Source organism: Osmerus eperlanus, chromosome 1 (genome assembly GCF_963692335.1).
Source record: "Osmerus eperlanus chromosome 1, fOsmEpe2.1, whole genome shotgun sequence".
In the NCBI taxonomy this organism is placed as follows: Eukaryota; Metazoa; Chordata; class Actinopteri; order Osmeriformes; family Osmeridae; genus Osmerus; species Osmerus eperlanus.
This window is the reverse complement of record NC_085018.1, coordinates 13,013,901-13,029,276: the sequence shown is the minus strand read 5'-3', so window position 1 is coordinate 13,029,276 and position 15,376 is coordinate 13,013,901. Positions and strand designations below refer to the sequence as shown.

General features: G+C 42.7%; 3 protein-coding genes and 2 long non-coding RNA genes across 11 annotated transcripts in view; 1 reads left to right on the top strand and 4 right to left on the bottom strand.

The window, feature by feature from the left end:
• Positions 1 to 3,594, top strand: part of LOC134020576 (uncharacterized) — a 5,588-nt gene extending 1,994 nt beyond the window's left edge. For 2 of the 4 annotated variants that reach the window (XM_062460754.1, XM_062460738.1), the window contains 8 exons: positions 31 to 155; positions 284 to 340; positions 484 to 547; positions 719 to 945; positions 1,090 to 1,143; positions 1,332 to 1,386; positions 1,819 to 1,914; positions 2,160 to 3,593. In XM_062460754.1, the coding sequence (XP_062316738.1) occupies positions 31 to 155; positions 284 to 340; positions 484 to 547; positions 719 to 945; positions 1,090 to 1,143; positions 1,332 to 1,386; positions 1,819 to 1,914; positions 2,160 to 2,884 (1,403 nt within the window). In that variant the 3' untranslated portion in view covers positions 2,885 to 3,593. Of the gene's footprint in view, positions 1 to 30; positions 156 to 283; positions 341 to 483; positions 548 to 718; positions 946 to 1,089; positions 1,144 to 1,331; positions 1,387 to 1,818; positions 1,915 to 2,159 lie in introns of all 4 variants that reach the window. The other 2 variants (XM_062460751.1, XM_062460745.1) reach the window with 2 other exon arrangements.
• Positions 3,595 to 3,799: 205 nt separating this feature from the next.
• On the bottom strand, positions 3,800 to 6,563 carry LOC134020559 (uncharacterized). Of its 3 annotated transcripts, none has more exons than XM_062460717.1 (8): positions 6,249 to 6,563; positions 6,049 to 6,168; positions 5,855 to 5,973; positions 5,601 to 5,751; positions 5,367 to 5,485; positions 4,916 to 5,285; positions 4,322 to 4,777; positions 3,800 to 4,285 (listed from the first exon to the last, which is right to left on the bottom strand). In XM_062460717.1, exons 1-8 carry the CDS (start codon positions 6,511 to 6,513, stop codon positions 3,861 to 3,863), a joined length of 2,025 nt encoding a protein of 674 aa, XP_062316701.1. In that variant the 5' UTR covers positions 6,514 to 6,563; the 3' UTR covers positions 3,800 to 3,860. The 3 variants fall into 3 exon arrangements, with proteins under 3 accessions (XP_062316701.1, XP_062316709.1, XP_062316692.1); XM_062460725.1 differs by having other exon boundaries at positions 4,934 to 5,285; XM_062460708.1 differs by having other exon boundaries at positions 4,322 to 5,285.
• Positions 6,564 to 6,863: 300 nt separating this feature from the next.
• Positions 6,864 to 8,430, bottom strand: LOC134026434 (uncharacterized). Of its 2 annotated transcripts, XR_009931367.1 has the most exons (4): positions 8,362 to 8,430; positions 8,102 to 8,167; positions 7,005 to 7,992; positions 6,864 to 6,970 (listed from the first exon to the last, which is right to left on the bottom strand). It is a non-coding gene; the product is annotated as an uncharacterized LOC134026434 (long non-coding RNA). The 2 variants fall into 2 exon arrangements; XR_009931366.1 differs by having other exon boundaries at positions 6,939 to 7,992.
• A 1,652-nt stretch (positions 8,431 to 10,082) lies between these two features.
• On the bottom strand, positions 10,083 to 10,595 carry LOC134036173 (uncharacterized). The gene is made up of 3 exons (XR_009932392.1): positions 10,542 to 10,595; positions 10,232 to 10,291; positions 10,083 to 10,129 (listed from the first exon to the last, which is right to left on the bottom strand). It is a non-coding gene; the product is annotated as an uncharacterized LOC134036173 (long non-coding RNA).
• Positions 10,596 to 10,652: 57 nt separating this feature from the next.
• On the bottom strand, positions 10,653 to 13,270 carry LOC134026372 (uncharacterized). The gene is made up of 9 exons (XM_062469110.1): positions 13,173 to 13,270; positions 13,037 to 13,063; positions 12,169 to 12,453; positions 11,629 to 11,961; positions 11,460 to 11,519; positions 11,319 to 11,363; positions 11,159 to 11,212; positions 10,849 to 10,908; positions 10,653 to 10,746 (listed from the first exon to the last, which is right to left on the bottom strand). Exons 1-9 carry the CDS (start codon positions 13,225 to 13,227, stop codon positions 10,664 to 10,666), a joined length of 1,002 nt encoding a protein of 333 aa, XP_062325094.1. The 5' UTR covers positions 13,228 to 13,270; the 3' UTR covers positions 10,653 to 10,663.
• Positions 13,271 to 15,376: the final 2,106 nt, after the last annotated feature.

Below are 15,376 nucleotides of genomic sequence, written 5' to 3'. Positions count from 1 at the left end.
TCTCTTGTGTAATTGGCTCGTGTTTGTCAGTCCCTAGAATAGGTGCAGATATTGACCAGATAAGGGGTGTGGTGAATCTGAGTGCTGAACACAAGAGTGACAACTTCTTCCCACTAAAGATGTGCCTTAAGCAGGAGAGAAATGGAACTTGCAAGGTTAATGTGGTGCAAAGGTGTCAAGATAATTTACAGCTGAATTTATAGACATGTATACCTGAAAGTTGTTATTGCATAGTTCTTCTCATTGCTTGTCTTTGAAGTAAACACTTATTTTGTGTCTGTAGAAGTGGACAGAAAAAGCCATTCCACTGCATTCTGTCACCCCTTGTATGTGCATTCAGGTAGGCCTCCTGATATTCATTTTATTTTACGATATTTTAAGCGTTAATAACACATTGCGGGACATTACAGCATCATAGAAATGATCTGAATCTTTTGGGGGGATTTTGTGTGTATGTGTGCGTGTCTGTGCATGTGTATGCAGATGTGGTGGGATAAAGTAGATGAAAGGTCACACCGATCTGAAAGTTGTCCATTCAAGAACAACGGTAAGAGGCGGCGTGTCTTCAAATCAAACTTTAAACTTTATTTGTGTAGCCCTTTTCACAAGAATGCAGGTCTTCTGCGTATCTTCATATCAAAAGTACTCTGGTCTGCTGTCTTACAAGTCGATGTGGAAAAAACAAGATCAATTCTAACCATTTTTGTTGTTGTTCAAGAAGCTTTTCAAAGTAATGTGTGGGCGAACGTGTCCGTGTCCGTGGTCCGAGGCCAGATGAACAGTGGCGGTAGCATGCTTTCCTGGAACGTGTCGACCCCCTGCAGGCTGGAAGCTGAGGTGTGGCTGTGTCAGAGGGACGCAGGTGTGGGTGGGTGCAGGGAGCAGAGGAGCTCCAGGCAGCCTCTGGCCAACGGCCCATGGATGGAAAACCGCAAAGGACTTTGGGTAACCAGTGACAACAGTAGTTTCGTAGTTCTTTTTTGTTGAACAGTAGCCATTTGTATTGTTGACATGTTGTTCCTCTATGGGATACTGTTCAGGCTAGTATGTGTTCTGTGTTTTGATGGTGTAGTGTGTCTCTTATCACAGCAGGTGCAGGGAGCGTTTGAAGACATAGAGTATTGTGTGGACCTGTGCATGATGGTACAATACTACTATTTGTTTTGCCTGTAACACTAGCTGACAGAGCTATTTGTTTTTTTACATAATCAAATAGGAGAGATTTAATTGTGTCATGGGTCATATTTGCCTTACATATTTGCAAAGCAAAACCAATCAGCGAAAGGAAGCTAAATGTATTAAAACATTTGTGTGTGTGTTTGTCTCTACAGGTAAAGATACAAGGAATGGACAAAAATATTGGCCCCTTTTGTCCTAATGTATATGGTAAGTTTTTGAATTGTCACCTCATTGTATTAATCATTAAAAAAATATCTATAGTTGCATAAGCCCCAATGAAGGCCTAATTGATGTGCTGGAATTCAACTGTATTCTGACACAAAAGTACCGTCTGTTGTAGAAGATTTTAAATATATTTTTTTCCTTACATTTACAAACATAGATGTATGTCATCAACTCTGAGCATGTAATCTCAATAACGACTGATAGACTGATCCCAATAAAGAACAATAGATTATGTAATTAGGTCATACATGATGGTTAAGGCAGTCACAACAATGAACATAAATAAGCTATCTGGCTCGGTTATTAACTGAGGGAAACCAACTCAGTATACTAATGTGCTTTCATCAAACATGCAGTTAGACAAAAGACTCAAACCATCAGTCATGTGCTGTACACAGTGTCTCTCTCTCTCAGCCAGTAGGTGGCGGATGAGTCTACTGGTTCTTGTTATTGTGCTGCTAATCGGCATAGCTGTTCTCGGAGTCTGTTTCCTGCATAGCACAGTGAAACGTGAGTATGATCAGAAAGATCTGACCCCACCCCCCACCCACACCCGTCCCCGTCCCTTACTTTTCATGAGACAGTTGGACACAGCTATCAATGACTACTTTCATGTTACTCACTGATGGGCTTTTGTATAGGGACTATACAAATAAATAATTGTACCATAATGCCATTTCCCTTTAATGTGACATACTGTATATCTAAAAAATCAGCTGCAGTGTCTGTAACCCCCTTCTCTCCCCTCTAACTAGAAGCTGGTGGGGAGGGTAACATCATGCTGCTGAGCCCCCCAGATGCAGAAGGGCCCGTGTCTGAGCAGGTGTGTGAGTTGGGCTCCCTCCTTGTAGCCAAGGGCTTCAGGGTATGTGTGGATTTGTGGAGCCAGGCCCAGCTGGGCTCTCTTGGCCCCCTGCCATGGCTGCACTCCCAGCTACACCTCCTGGACACCCAGGGGGGCCGGGTCCTGGTGGTCTTGACCCGCTCTGCTTGGGAGAGGGCCCAACATTGGGGTCAGGACCCTCAACAACAGGGCCCCTTTGCCCAGGCCGGGGACACTCGCGCAGAGGGAAGTGGAGAGGACAGGGGCTCATCCCCGTACACGGACATCTTCTCAGCTTGCCTGAGCTGCATCCATGCAGACCGCCAGCAGGGTTGCGTAGGAGAGCGTTTTACCCTGGTGACCTTTGAATCCCACCCTGCCACAGGGAGCAAGCAAGGTCTCCCAGAGCTGCTCCAGGGGCTGCCCTGGTTCCACCTGCCCTCCCAGAGTCAGGGGCTTCTTTCGGCACTGTCTGGGGGTAGGCGAGGGGTGAGATGGAGGTGGACTGAGCGGCTGAAGGGCGGACTGGCTTCAAGCCTACAAGGCCATAGGAGAGACTCACAGAGTGGGCAGCCATATCAGTGGGTTTATTCTGATGTGATTAAAACCCAAGAGGCTGGGCCTCTACAGCAGGTCCTGTCAACCAAGTCAATCTGAGATTTACCCTTTTTCCCTGCAGTGATTATACCACACAATGATTACAAAAGCAGCAGGTTCTCATTTGATATTAAGTGAGAATACTAGACACAAAAAAAGGCTTTAGAAGCCTTTACCGTATTGCACTAGTATTACAGTAGAGTGGCAGGGCGAGAGTGAGTGTGTGAGATGTTGGCTCGCTAGTGCCTCCTGCTGGTAGTAGGGCTGTACTCAGCTGTGTCAGGTGCAGGGTTGTTCTGACACAGGCTAAGGACCAGTACATCATGTGTGGAGTGTACAGCAGGTTGGACCCTTCAAAACACTGAGCGAGGTCTGTGTGTATACGTGTTGAAAGGTCATTTGAAAAGAGTAAAACATCTTTCCATGCATTTTTATAATATTGCTGTGTGTGCGCTACCTATTGTTTTAGACATTGATGAGTATGGTAGAGCTGGAGCAGTGTCGTCCAACACCTACTCAACGCCCAAGACTCAAGTGCCTAACAAAATCTTGCCAATAACCTGAGACATAACCCTCTTTGCATATAGGGAGGGAATGAATAAGCCTTATTTCAAGTTGTCATGATTTAAATGAGAATGAATCTTTAAAACCAGCATGTGTACACATTTACACTCCAGCCAATAACCGTTTTAGCACTAGTCTCAGCCAAAACAGTTTAAAAAAAACCTTGAGAAATAAATGCACTCCAACCCAATTTCTGTTCTCCATTAATACTTCAACTGTGGGCTCTTCAGCTGCTTCCTTTCAGGAAGTTGGGAGGCAACTACTTATGGACTAATCCAGAGTGAGAAGTTACATTAATGGAGTCCTGACTAAGTTCAGCTGGCTCACCATGCAAGTTGAACAATGCTCAGACAAAGCATACGTTAGTTGCAATCACCAACAAGCCATAGAGAATGACACCCGACACAAGTGTAAAGTTAAATAATTATTTTTAAAGTGCACGTCTCACTGAAAGATGAAACGGTTACAGACATCAAGAGGAATCGTTTGAAAAGTCACTTAACAGGGTGAGGGTGTTTACGGACGAGTCCTCAGGAGCAGGTGAAGGAGGGAGTGCACCACTGCGGCGAGAACCAAAACCTGGAATCCTCCTCTGGTCCTCGACACCAGCAGTAGTGGAAGACCTGGGGGTCCCTGCTGGAGCCAGTGTAACACTCGACTGAGGGGAAGGATCATCCTGGTACATGACCATATGATGTCCCCCCTTAAGTTTCCAAGGATTGTAAAGGGCTGCCTTCTTGTACCCAGAGGCTGCAGAAGTGGATTGGGGGAACCCAGGGTAGGGAGGGAACCCTGGGAATAGGGGGTAGGGAGGAAGTTCTGGCATCTGGGGATCAAAAGGCGCAGCTCTCGTAGTTGTAATCCATGGGAACTGTCCGGGAAACCCAGGGTATTGAGGTAACCCCGGGTATTGAGGTAACCCAGGGTATTGAGGTAACCCAGGGTAAAAAGGAAACTCTGCCAACTGAGCGTCTGAGGAGCCCCCAGTATCAGATGAGTCTGCACTAGTTGGTGCAGCTGTCATCATGGATAGCATCTGGGGATCAGCAGGTGCAGGTCTCATAGTTGCAGTCGATGGGAATGGTACAGGAAACCCAGGGAATCCGGGGTAGGGTGGGGAACTAAGGTATTGAGGGAATCCGGGGTATTGAGAGAGCTCTGGCATGTGTGAATCAGCCGGTACGGCTCTCGTCGTTGAGAATGGTGTGGGGAACCTAGGGTATTGAGGGAACCTGGGATATTGAGGTAACCCAGGCATCTGAGGATCTGTGGGTGCAGCGCTCATTGAGAATGGTGTAGGGAACCTAGGGTATTGAGGCAACGCGGGGTATTGAGGCAACGCGGGGTATTGAGGCAACGCGGGGTATTGAGGCAACGCGGGGTATTGAGGCCACGCGGGGTATTGAGGCCACGCGGGGTATTGAGGCCACGCGGGGTATTGAGGCCACGCAGGCATTTGAGGATCCGTGGGTGCAGCTCTCGTTGAGGCAGTCGTTGAGAATGGTGTGGGGAACCTAGGGTATTGAGGCAACGCGGGGTATTGAGGCAACGCGGGGTATTGAGGCAACGCAGGCATCTGAGGATCCGTGGGTGCAGCTCTCGTTGAGGCAGTGGTTGAGAATGGTGTGGGGAACCTAGGGTATTGAGGAAGCTCTGTGGGGGCAGCCCTAGTAGTGTCAGTTGTCGGGAAAGGTTCAGGGAACGAACGAGACCCTGGAAACCGTTGGTACCCACGGTAAGAAGGCAGCTCTGTGGACTGAGTGTCTGAGGAGCCCCCAGTAGTTGGTGTAGCCGTGGTGGTGGAGGGCATCAGAGGATCCACAGGGCTAGTTTGAGATGGGCAGGATACCGAAACCTCTTGACCATTAGCATGCAGGACAAGAACATGCTTATTATCCTATAAAACAAAAGATGTTGTAAGTAGATGACCTAAAGACAATTTATACATTTGTAAGCAGAAGTTAGTAATGGACCGTACCTTTATCTTGATGCAGGGTTCTTTGTAAGGAGCAGTAATCACCGTTTCTCTGGAGTGTGACACCATAGCAAATCCACAAAGTTCTCCAGATGACAGCACAGGTTTCCATACATCATAGACTAAAAGTAAATTCTCATTTGAAAAAATGGAATTGTTCCAAGGACCCTAACAAGAATGGTTGTGCGAACTAAATGCAGTAGATTAGATGGACTTTTCAAATGAAGTACAATTTACCTTTCACCTTGAGTGCATCTGCTCCAATATTACCCATATTTAACAACATTCCGTAAGTGAAGCAGGTTACAGAAAGTGGAGAGGGCAAAACGGGACAAGACATTGTCATGGATTCCCCCCATAGTCTTAGATGCAGTACATGATCACCACCCTGTTGAAAGAGTACTTGAATTCACTTCTCATTCAATGATTGGAGGATATGTTTGAATAGCTGTCATGACAGCGGCATCCCTTATAAAATCATAAATATCTACCTGTTCAGTTACATGGCAGCCTTTGTATGGAGCTACAAAAAGCACGTCTCTGCGGGACCGCCTCACAGAGAACCCACAATGAGAAGGCATCCGATTCAACGGAATGAGAGACCCTTCACCTGCAGAAAGCAGAAGCTCAGATCATGCTACCAGCCAATTTCACTGGAAAGCCACAGTAATGCATCAAACCTCACCATTGTCAACCAGAAAACGGGGAATCCTCTCTCCATTCACTCGCAAGGTCATTGCGTCATCAGAGCAATGCACCGAAGGCCCGATGCGTTTGAGTTTGGCATTCATCAACAGGTGCCGAGCTGAAAACAAAAGGTAAAGCCCAAATAAATAATTGAGGGACCACGAAGCACACGTTAAATTGAGACATTTGTCAACTCACAATCCACATCCGCTGAGTTAGTCTCATAATCGGAATCAAAGGCAAGAGATCCATTTCGAGTTATTACGCCAGTTGAGGTTCCAGGCTCATTTGCATAATTACGACCGTCTCGTCTAAACTTTGTCCAAATTTTGGTCGAATCGGTATCTTCATTGTTAAGCCTTAATGTGCTCATATCACTTATACTCCCATAAGAAACTGCTACAAAAGACGTTAAAGTCACCAGTACCAAGGAGCACAAAAAGGGATTGATCCCTGACACCATGTTGGAAGACTCTTTCGATTTGCAACATACCACAAGCGGGCATAGGTTTTACACATCTTTAAACTGCTCGCTTAAATCGGACAACCAATCGAAATTGAGTTAGTGAGAGTAATCATTCAAATGCACCTGAAGTGCAATTGAATCACAGTAAGACGTTGCGTGAATATAGTAAGTAATGCATTCACGTGTATGAGCTGTGGATATTGCGACGGATAACCCAGTAAAGGAGGCTGTTGTTTGACATGTAGACTACTAGCTAGTGGATAGTTCAATGAACTTTGGTATGAAGCCTACATGTGCTTTTACGTCGGCATGTGAAAATTATGTATTAGTTACCAACTCGATGACTGGGATTAAATTGCTAGTGCTTTTGTCGAAAAATAAAATAGACAAATATGTAGGCATAGGCATTCATAAGATTTTTCTAAAGTTTATTCAAAATATAGAATCATCAGTGCTTAGCAAAAAAGGTAAAAGAATAACACAACGACAGTAGCCAAAAGAAATAGGTTTAAGCATGCATATTTTAATGAAACAGTCAGTAGTAATTGAGGAGTTATCTGTAAGATTCCATTGGCCTACGTCATACATCTTGTGTTTCTTGCTAGTTACTTTCTGTACTTTGTAAATATGATCATACATTACAAGTAAACAGATCTGTGCACACTTGAAGCTAAGCTGAAAAAACAAAGCAACAGATCATATTTTTCAAATTGATATAGCACAAATTACATGCATGACTTTATTCAAATACAATCTATATATATTGATACGTGGTGCTGTGCCTTAGTCAACCCTGTAATGGAGTGGTAGAGGTTTAAGCCATGACTGCAGACAAATAAATGGTGAAAATACAAATAAACATTGAAAAGAGATGGTTTTGTTTGAAGCTTCTACAGCTTACAGGTCTGTGATGTCATCAGCACCCATCATACTAGACCAATCATTTTCCTGAGAGACAGCTGAGAACCTTGACATACTAGATTTGTGTGGGACCACAGTCTGTGTGTGGGACCCCTCCTTGTTGCTATAAGTAAGGGGATATAGATGGGTTCTGGTCACCAGCTGTACCCCCAGAGGTTTGTGGTGTCCACTCCCTAGTGTTGAAATTGTCAGGAATTATCAGAGGCAGTCTCTACAACACCCACCCGCAAACCACACAGGCAATTAAATCTTAATACTTAAAATATTACAAATACCTCCACACAAATACTATTCCATCAGGTGACATGGCTTGTTCATCATAGCTCTGTACAGTTTGTAGAAAGGCAAGGCTAACAGCCTACTCTGCAATCGAACAAAGGTTTGGTGAGGTCATTCTCAAATTGGAAATCGAAAAATGAGTTTCTAATGATCTGACAGGTCCTTCTATACCCTGTGATTTCAATGATGTGGCTGCAGAAAACTGTAGAGCGTGTCTGCCTGGGCTGCTGCGGTGGGGCTGTCAGGGATGGAGCAGTACACATGGTACGTGTCAGACTAGAGGAAAAAACAGATTTATAATATTAGACACGATATGACAGAGCTGTACATATAAACTGATTGATTAAAAGGCACATGAAGAATTGAGACATGATTATACATATACTTCATCATTGTCTGAGGTCTTCCCATTCCTGTACAGACTGTCGGGCACAGTATTCCCTGCATCCACCTGGGGAAATATTTCATCTGTATTTGACACTAACATAATGAGAGACTTGCAATAAATAACCTACATTTTATAACAGCAATTTAAACAATAATTTTGAGGTAAATTAATTCAGTATTCAGTTTAACAACTGCACGATTAAACAACTGACAACACAAATGTACAGTATATTAAAGTAGCCATAGTAACACACTCACATGGTCGTGACTGCTCACAGGGCCCATAGACATTTTATCTACAACAGAGACAACATCGTCACACTTTGTACACTCACACAATGAACAGTGTTTAAGGCCATAAACCACATAAACCAATAGCACTCATACTTTTCCCTTAAGCAAAAGTGGATCTGAGGTTCTTGAAGAGGAAGTAGAACTGTACTTTTAGCAGCATGAATAGTTTCTTTCTTTCTTTGGACCATACCTTGACTGCTGTAGACAGGGGTGGCCGCACATATAGGAGAAAGTAAAAAAGACAACATATAAATCTGTACTGTGAACATTTGATCATAAACAGAAAACAGAGATCTCTCAAGATACCAAGGACCTTTCATACCTTTTGATGTGATTTCCCCCTGTAAAATACAACCAAATGAATGAATCCCTGAACATACAGAACACACTGTGTATAGAGTTGTGCAAAAGGCTTCTTTTCATCAAAGGTCAGTTTTGTGAATTGCTTTGTCGTTTAGAGAGGGCAGCAGCAGCTGGACAATCTTCCTCCAACAGAAAGTAGACGGTCAGATGTACTCACTGCTTCCCCAGCGGACGCAGACAGCCGTCAGTCCCCCCAGGGTCAAACCAACAGCAGCACCAGCCACACACACCACCACCACCACCAACCACATCTGTGATCCTGTATGTTGACATGAGGATAGGCCATTTGTCATAAAGTGTTTTTTTGTACGCTTATAGACTGTTGTGATTCTGGATGTGAGATTAGACCAAAAACTGTTGGCAGCCAAGTACATGAACAACATGGAAGAATGACTATGCTTAAAACTGCTTTTTTAAATGGCTTTTGCATTATAGAATGTAGAGCAGTAAAACACCCAATAAATCATAGACATATTTATATTCATTTGACCAACTCACTTGCAGTTGAACTAGTAACTGAAAAGTAACCATGGTATAAATCTCATTAAGGTCATAATTTTAATGGGTGATGTGTGTAATGACAATACTTCTCTTTGTTGTACAGAGGATCAGAGGTAGGATAATCAGAACTGAAAACTCAGAGTCGATAGATGAACAGGCCGTGTGTGTTCATGAACATGGTTTGTGTTGGTTGTTCTCATTCTTACTAAAAGTGTGACGCTCTGAGGGCTGAGTAAAGGTAGTAGTTGAGCCTTAGAAGAATTGAGCATAATCATAAGATTAATTATATTGTACATAAGCAAGTGCTTCAGCTAATATTGACATTCAAAGTTGTGCTAAAAAATGAGTCCTACCTGAAAATGCTGTGGGGGTTTTAACTGTTGCTGAATCACCAGAGTCAGCTACCATCATATCTAAAACCAGAATGGATTAGGAGTTGAACTAGTAACTGAAAAGTAACCATGCTATAAATCTCTTTAAAGTCAAAATAGTAATGGGGTCTGTGTGTAATGACAATACTTCTCTTTGTTGTACAGATGACTTGAATATGTGACTTTGACTTTAATATATCAGTCCAAAACAATTTTAAAACCAAGTTCAATTTGTAAAACCTCCACCGCAAATTGTGTTCCTGGCGGTCCATAGGATGGAGAACCTACTCACCAACAGCAGAACTCTTAGTAGTATCAGAGGGTGTAGTAGTACCATCAGTCAAACCTGAACACCAGAGGTAGGATAATCAGAACTGAAAACTCAGATGCGACAGGTGAACAGGCCGTGTGTGTTCATGAACATGGTTTGTGTTGGTTGTTCTCATTCTTACTAAAAGTGTGACGCTCTGAGGGCTGAGTAAAGGTAGTAGTTGAGCCTTAGAAGAATTGAGCATAATCATAAAATTAATTATATTGTACATAAGCAAGTGCTTCAGCTAATATTGACATTCATAGTTGTGCTAAAAAATGAGTCCTACCTGAGAATGCTGTGGGGGTTTTAACTGTTGCTGAATCACCAGAGTCAGCTACCATCATATCTAAAACCAGAATGGATTAGGAGTTGAACTAGTAACTGAAAAGTAACCATGCTATAAATCTCTTTAAAGTCAAAATAGTAATGGGGTCTGTGTGTAATGACAATACTTCTCTTTGTTGTACAGATGACTTGAATATGTGACTTTGACTTTAATATATCAGTCCAAAACAATTTTAAAACCAAGTTCAATTTGTAAAACCTCCACCGCAAATTGTGTTCCTGGCGGTCCATAGGATGGAGAACCTACTCACCAACAGCAGAACTCTTAGTAGTATCAGAGGGTGTAGTAGTACCATCAGTCAAACCTGAACACCAGAGGTAGGATAATCAGAACTGAAAACTCAGATGCGACAGGTGAACAGGCCGTGTGTGTTCATGAACATGGTTTGTGTTGGTTGTTCTCATTCTTACTAAAAATGTGACGCTCTGAGGGCTGAGTAAAGGTAGTAGTTGAGCCTTAGAAGAATTGAGCATAATCATAAAATTAATTATATTGTACATAAGCAAGTGCTTCAGCTAATATTGACATTCATAGTTGTGCTAAAAAATGAGTCCTACCTGAGAATGCTGTGGGGGTTTTAACTGTTGCTGAATCACCAGAGTCAGCTACCATCATATCTAAAACCAGAATGGATTAGGAGTTGAACTAGTAACTGAAAAGTAACCATGCTATAAATCTCTTTAAAGTCAAAATAGTAATGGGTTCTGTGTGTAATGACAATACTTCTCTTTGTTGTACAGATGACTTGAATATGTGACTTTGACTTTAATATATCAGTCCAAAACAATTTTAAAACCAAGTTCAATTTGTAAAACCTCCACCGCAAATTGTGTTCCTGGCGGCCCATAGGATGGAGAACCTACTCACCAACAGCAGAACTCTTAGTAGTATCAGAGGGTGTAGTAGTACCATCAGTCAAACCTGAACACCAGAGGTAGGATAATCAGAACTGAAAACTCAGATGCGACAGGTGAACAGGCCGTGTGTGTTCATGAACATGGTTTGTGTTGGTTGTTCTCATTCTTACTAAAAGTGTGACGCTCTGAGGGCTGAGTAAAGGTAGTAGTTGAGCCTTAGAAGAATTGAGCATAATCATAAGATTCATTATATTGTGCAAGCGCTTCATCTAATATTGACATTCAAAGTTGTGCTAAAAAATGAGTCCTACCTGAGGTTTCTGTGGGGGTCTGAATTGTAACTGCATCACCAGAGTCAGCGATCATCATACCTGAAACCAGAATGGATTAGAAGTGTTACATTGAGAGTATTTCAGCCCACAATGTGACACAATGGGAATATGGAGCATGAGTCAGAAGATTATATCCATAATGACTTACCTCTTAAGCTGTATCCATCACTGCGTGGAGACAGTAAGTTTAGTTTTGGACCTACCCTGTAGTCACAGCTCACCTCCTTAAGCAACACATGCTGAAGACGTCTGAGCAGATCATTTTCAGAGACAAAGAACTGGCAGAACCACTGCTGATTTGATGTTTTTGTTGTTATGAAAGTCTTTTTCTCCTCTCCAATGTAGAGGTCACACTTGGTGTCAGTAGTGGCAGATCCAGGAAATGAACAGGTGATGATGATGTTCTCACCACGATGGACAGTCAGCACTGGCACGTTCACTGACTCATCATTTACACCAGTCTCAGGTCTCTTCAAATGATCTGAGGAGAAAACATGGATGCATTTCCAAACTGCGTAATTATGTAAGTTGCACATCACTATGGCCTCATTAGGTCAACTTCAGCCACCCATCCACAACAGACGTTCTGTCCCTGTGAGTCTCTGTTGGTGAGGAGAGATTATTGTGTATTATTGTGATCATTGTTGTAAAAAACATAAACACTTATGGTAAATAACCCCTTCCTTACCCTGAATAGTTACTGTAACAGGATCACTGAGAGGGGATTGGGTAGAGCTCCATGTAGCATAGTAGTAACATGTCACTGTGACCTCAGCAGGTGACTTTTGACCTGTCATTGTGAGGATGGTAGTCCCTGTCAGTGTTTCATGACAGGCACGGAGAGGATTCTGTTGCCCTATGTCAATGTAACACTGAGACACAGGGAGAAATGGAGGCGTCTCACAGCTTAGCAAAACAGAGTCTGTCTCTCCGATGACTGCAGGACTCATTGTCAGTCTGGGCTTAAGAGGTTCTGTGGGATCAGGAGAGGAATATTCTTTGTTTATCACAAATTCATTGCCTCTTGAGGTCAACTACTGGTTAAAACAAATGTAAAAAAATATTCTACTTGATGTACAGCACCAGGACTGTTATTAATTTCATAACTTATTGTTCTATTTTTATAAAGTATTGTTACTTTTTATAGTGTTCTAAGTTGGAAACCATTTTCTTTTGTGTCTTGTATTCTTTAAAGTATAACATTTCCTTCCCAATAATTCTGTTAATGTGCATGTGACAATAAACCTTTTAGAAGCATAAACATTTACAAATATGTTGGCAGGCTATTAAAACGACTACAATGTCTGAAAATTTGGGCACTGAACCGTATCCACTTACCTCTTAAACCCCTACCCATAATTGTTCTTCTTACACTCTTGTAATAACCCACTCTAACATTTAATACAATTGAATTCCCCAGCATTTCAAAATGTACCTACAATGTTTTTATTATATGCATTGCTATGTAGTTATATGGCCAAATCTTGTATGTAATTGTAAAGTAGTGTAAGTCTATAGTTGTATATACTTAAACTAAGATTTTAATTGATACTAACCTTGGGCTCTTTGACAGCAAACAGCACCTAGATAATATGACAGTTAGATGAACAATCCCCTACACATTTGTAGTACTGTCCACATTGTACATAAACACACATATTGTACATCTGGTAATTATGAATGATTACTCACAGAGGAAGAGGAAGACTGAGCCCAGAGGACCTGTGTAGGAGGGGAGCAGTCCCATGTTACAGAAACAGACACCAGCAGTGTGTGAACAGACCTGGTGTGACTGGCAGAAGTAACGTTGAAGCATTGGTAACCACAAAACGAACTCTGACAGTATTCACACTTTGGGAGTCAGATGGCTGAGCGGTGAGGGAGTCGGTCTAGTAATCTGAAGGTTGCCAGTTTGATTCCCAGCCGTGCCAAATGACGTTGTGTCCTTGAGCAAGGCACTTCACCCTACTTGCTTTGGGGAGATGTCCCTGTACTTACTGTAAGTCGCTCTGGATAAGAGCGTCTGCTAAATGACTAAATGTAATGTAATGTCACACTTTGAGCAAAAACAGCAGTGGAAACTTCAGTGTTAGTGGTGCATGTTTATATTTCCTAGTCTGTCGGGCAGGGTACACAACTGGGTTATAAGTGGGCATCTCTTCAATCTCTTTATTAACAGATGACCAACATGGCAGAAGCAGTGGCACAAACAATTCCCTGAACATCACCTTTTCCTTAGCTTTTCAGCTTGTTCCCCTAATACATTCCCTAGAGTGACACAGCAGGAGCAACCAAAATACAAGCAATTCATACAATGTAAATGCACAGCTTGTTCAAAACCTTGGCTACAGAAGTAAATAGCTTTTATTTCACAGGGGGGTGAAGCAACCCCAACCCAGGTCTTTATGAATTCATGATGCTTCTAACTTCATGAGACAATCTAAAAAATATCTCAGACGTAGCAAACACATGTAAATGCACAAGTTCTGGCGAGATGAGGGGTGTGACAGGTGGCCATGTGGTCGAGGTTGTCAAAGTATCTGCAGATATGGCTCCATCTGCTGGACTGCAATTTCTTGTTGCGCCAGTGAAAGACCAGCACATGGCAGGCAGACTCACTTGGGCCACATCTTGGCCTTGTTCTCTAAAGATGGCTTTTTTTCAGTTGGAGGCAGAGAGAAACCACAAGCAGAGCAGTTTGCTAGAGTAATCCACTTGTTGGTCTTAGATTTAGAATAACATTGGACACTACGTGGACCTTTGAGCTTTTCTGCATTTCTGAGATGTTTTGTCTTACAGAACACAAAACATTTGAAGAACAATGAGCCCTAACCTGAAAATCCCACTTCAGAAACCACGGATGTTTTCAGATCTTCTATTTGAAACAATGACCCTGGACTTCACATCTTACGGCAATACTACCGGACAATATGAATAGGGCTGTCATCCTAAAGTGGATCTACATTTTTTCATAAATAACATTATTGTTAGCTAGATATCACTTGGAGACTGTGCCAACTGCAACTATTTCCGTTGTGAGAACATCAACTGTAATTTCTCTCCAAGAGGTCAAGTGAACATGCAGGCTTGTTCCCCTGCTGGGCTCTTGTGACCTCTTGACCTCTGACCACCTCATCTGGGACGACTGCGCTCAGAAGTCGTCTGAGGCGTTGCTCAGTCTGCTTGACAGAGGGTAATTAAGTGAAAATAACTCGATGCTATGCATGGTTTCAATGCATATATTTAATCTCTCTAATCTAGTTAGATTAGAGGGATTGGGGGTCAGATGGCTGAGTGGTTAGGGAATCAGGCTATTAATCAGAAGGTTAGCAGTTCGATTCCCGGCTGTGATAAATGACTGTGTCCTCGGGCAAGGCACTTCACCCTACTTGCCTTGGGGGAAATGTCCCTGTACTTACTGTAAGTCGCTCTGGATAAGAGCATCTGCTAAATGACAAAATGTAATGTAAATGTAGATAACTATTTCCAGCCGTTAGCCCCAGTGATAAGCTAGGCTAAAATTGAAATGACTGACATTGTACACATACATGAAACAAGTAATCTAGAGGTAATAATCTTGCTATATGCTTCTGTATACAGGACATAGTGCAGCAGTGAGCATGGAGAAGAAACCTCTAGACCAGACATGGGCAAACTACGGCCCGCGGGCCACATACGGCCCGTTAGGCTTTTTAATCCGGCCCGCCGAACTTGTCCAAATTATAGTAAAAACCTCATTTTTTTCCCCTTTCCCTGCAATGCCCACGTTTCCCCAATAGATAGCGCACTCAAAACACATTGACCGTTGTTGGAGTGGCGCGTATTTCTCTTTATTTCACTTTAATTTTCACTTCGTTTCACGTCACCATTAAGCCCTTCTGTGAAAATGAGCGGAC

What these genes read in the sequence shown, in the direction of transcription:
- LOC134020559 (XM_062460708.1), bottom strand. Translation starts at nt 6,513, where the DNA reads ATGGTGTCAGGGATCAATCCCTTTTTGTGCTCCTTGGTACTGGTGACT. An exon ending in AGATGCACTCAAGGTGAAAG is followed by an intron (nt 5,486 to 5,600) that starts GTAAATTGTACT and finishes ATTTACTTTTAG; the next exon opens with TCTATGATGTATGGAAACCT. An exon ending in TCCTTTTTACCCTGGGTTAC is followed by an intron (nt 4,286 to 4,321) that starts CTCAATACCCTG and finishes ACCCGGGGTTAC; the next exon opens with CTCAATACCCTGGGTTTCCC.
- LOC134026372 (XM_062469110.1), bottom strand. Translation starts at nt 13,227, where the DNA reads ATGGGACTGCTCCCCTCCTACACAGGTCCTCTGGGCTCAGTCTTCCTC. An exon ending in CTCAGTCTTCCTCTTCCTCT is followed by an intron (nt 13,064 to 13,172) that starts GTGAGTAATCAT and finishes CATATTATCTAG; the next exon opens with GTGCTGTTTGCTGTCAAAGA. An exon ending in TTGCTGTCAAAGAGCCCAAG is followed by an intron (nt 12,454 to 13,036) that starts GTTAGTATCAAT and finishes CTGATCCCACAG; the next exon opens with AACCTCTTAAGCCCAGACTG.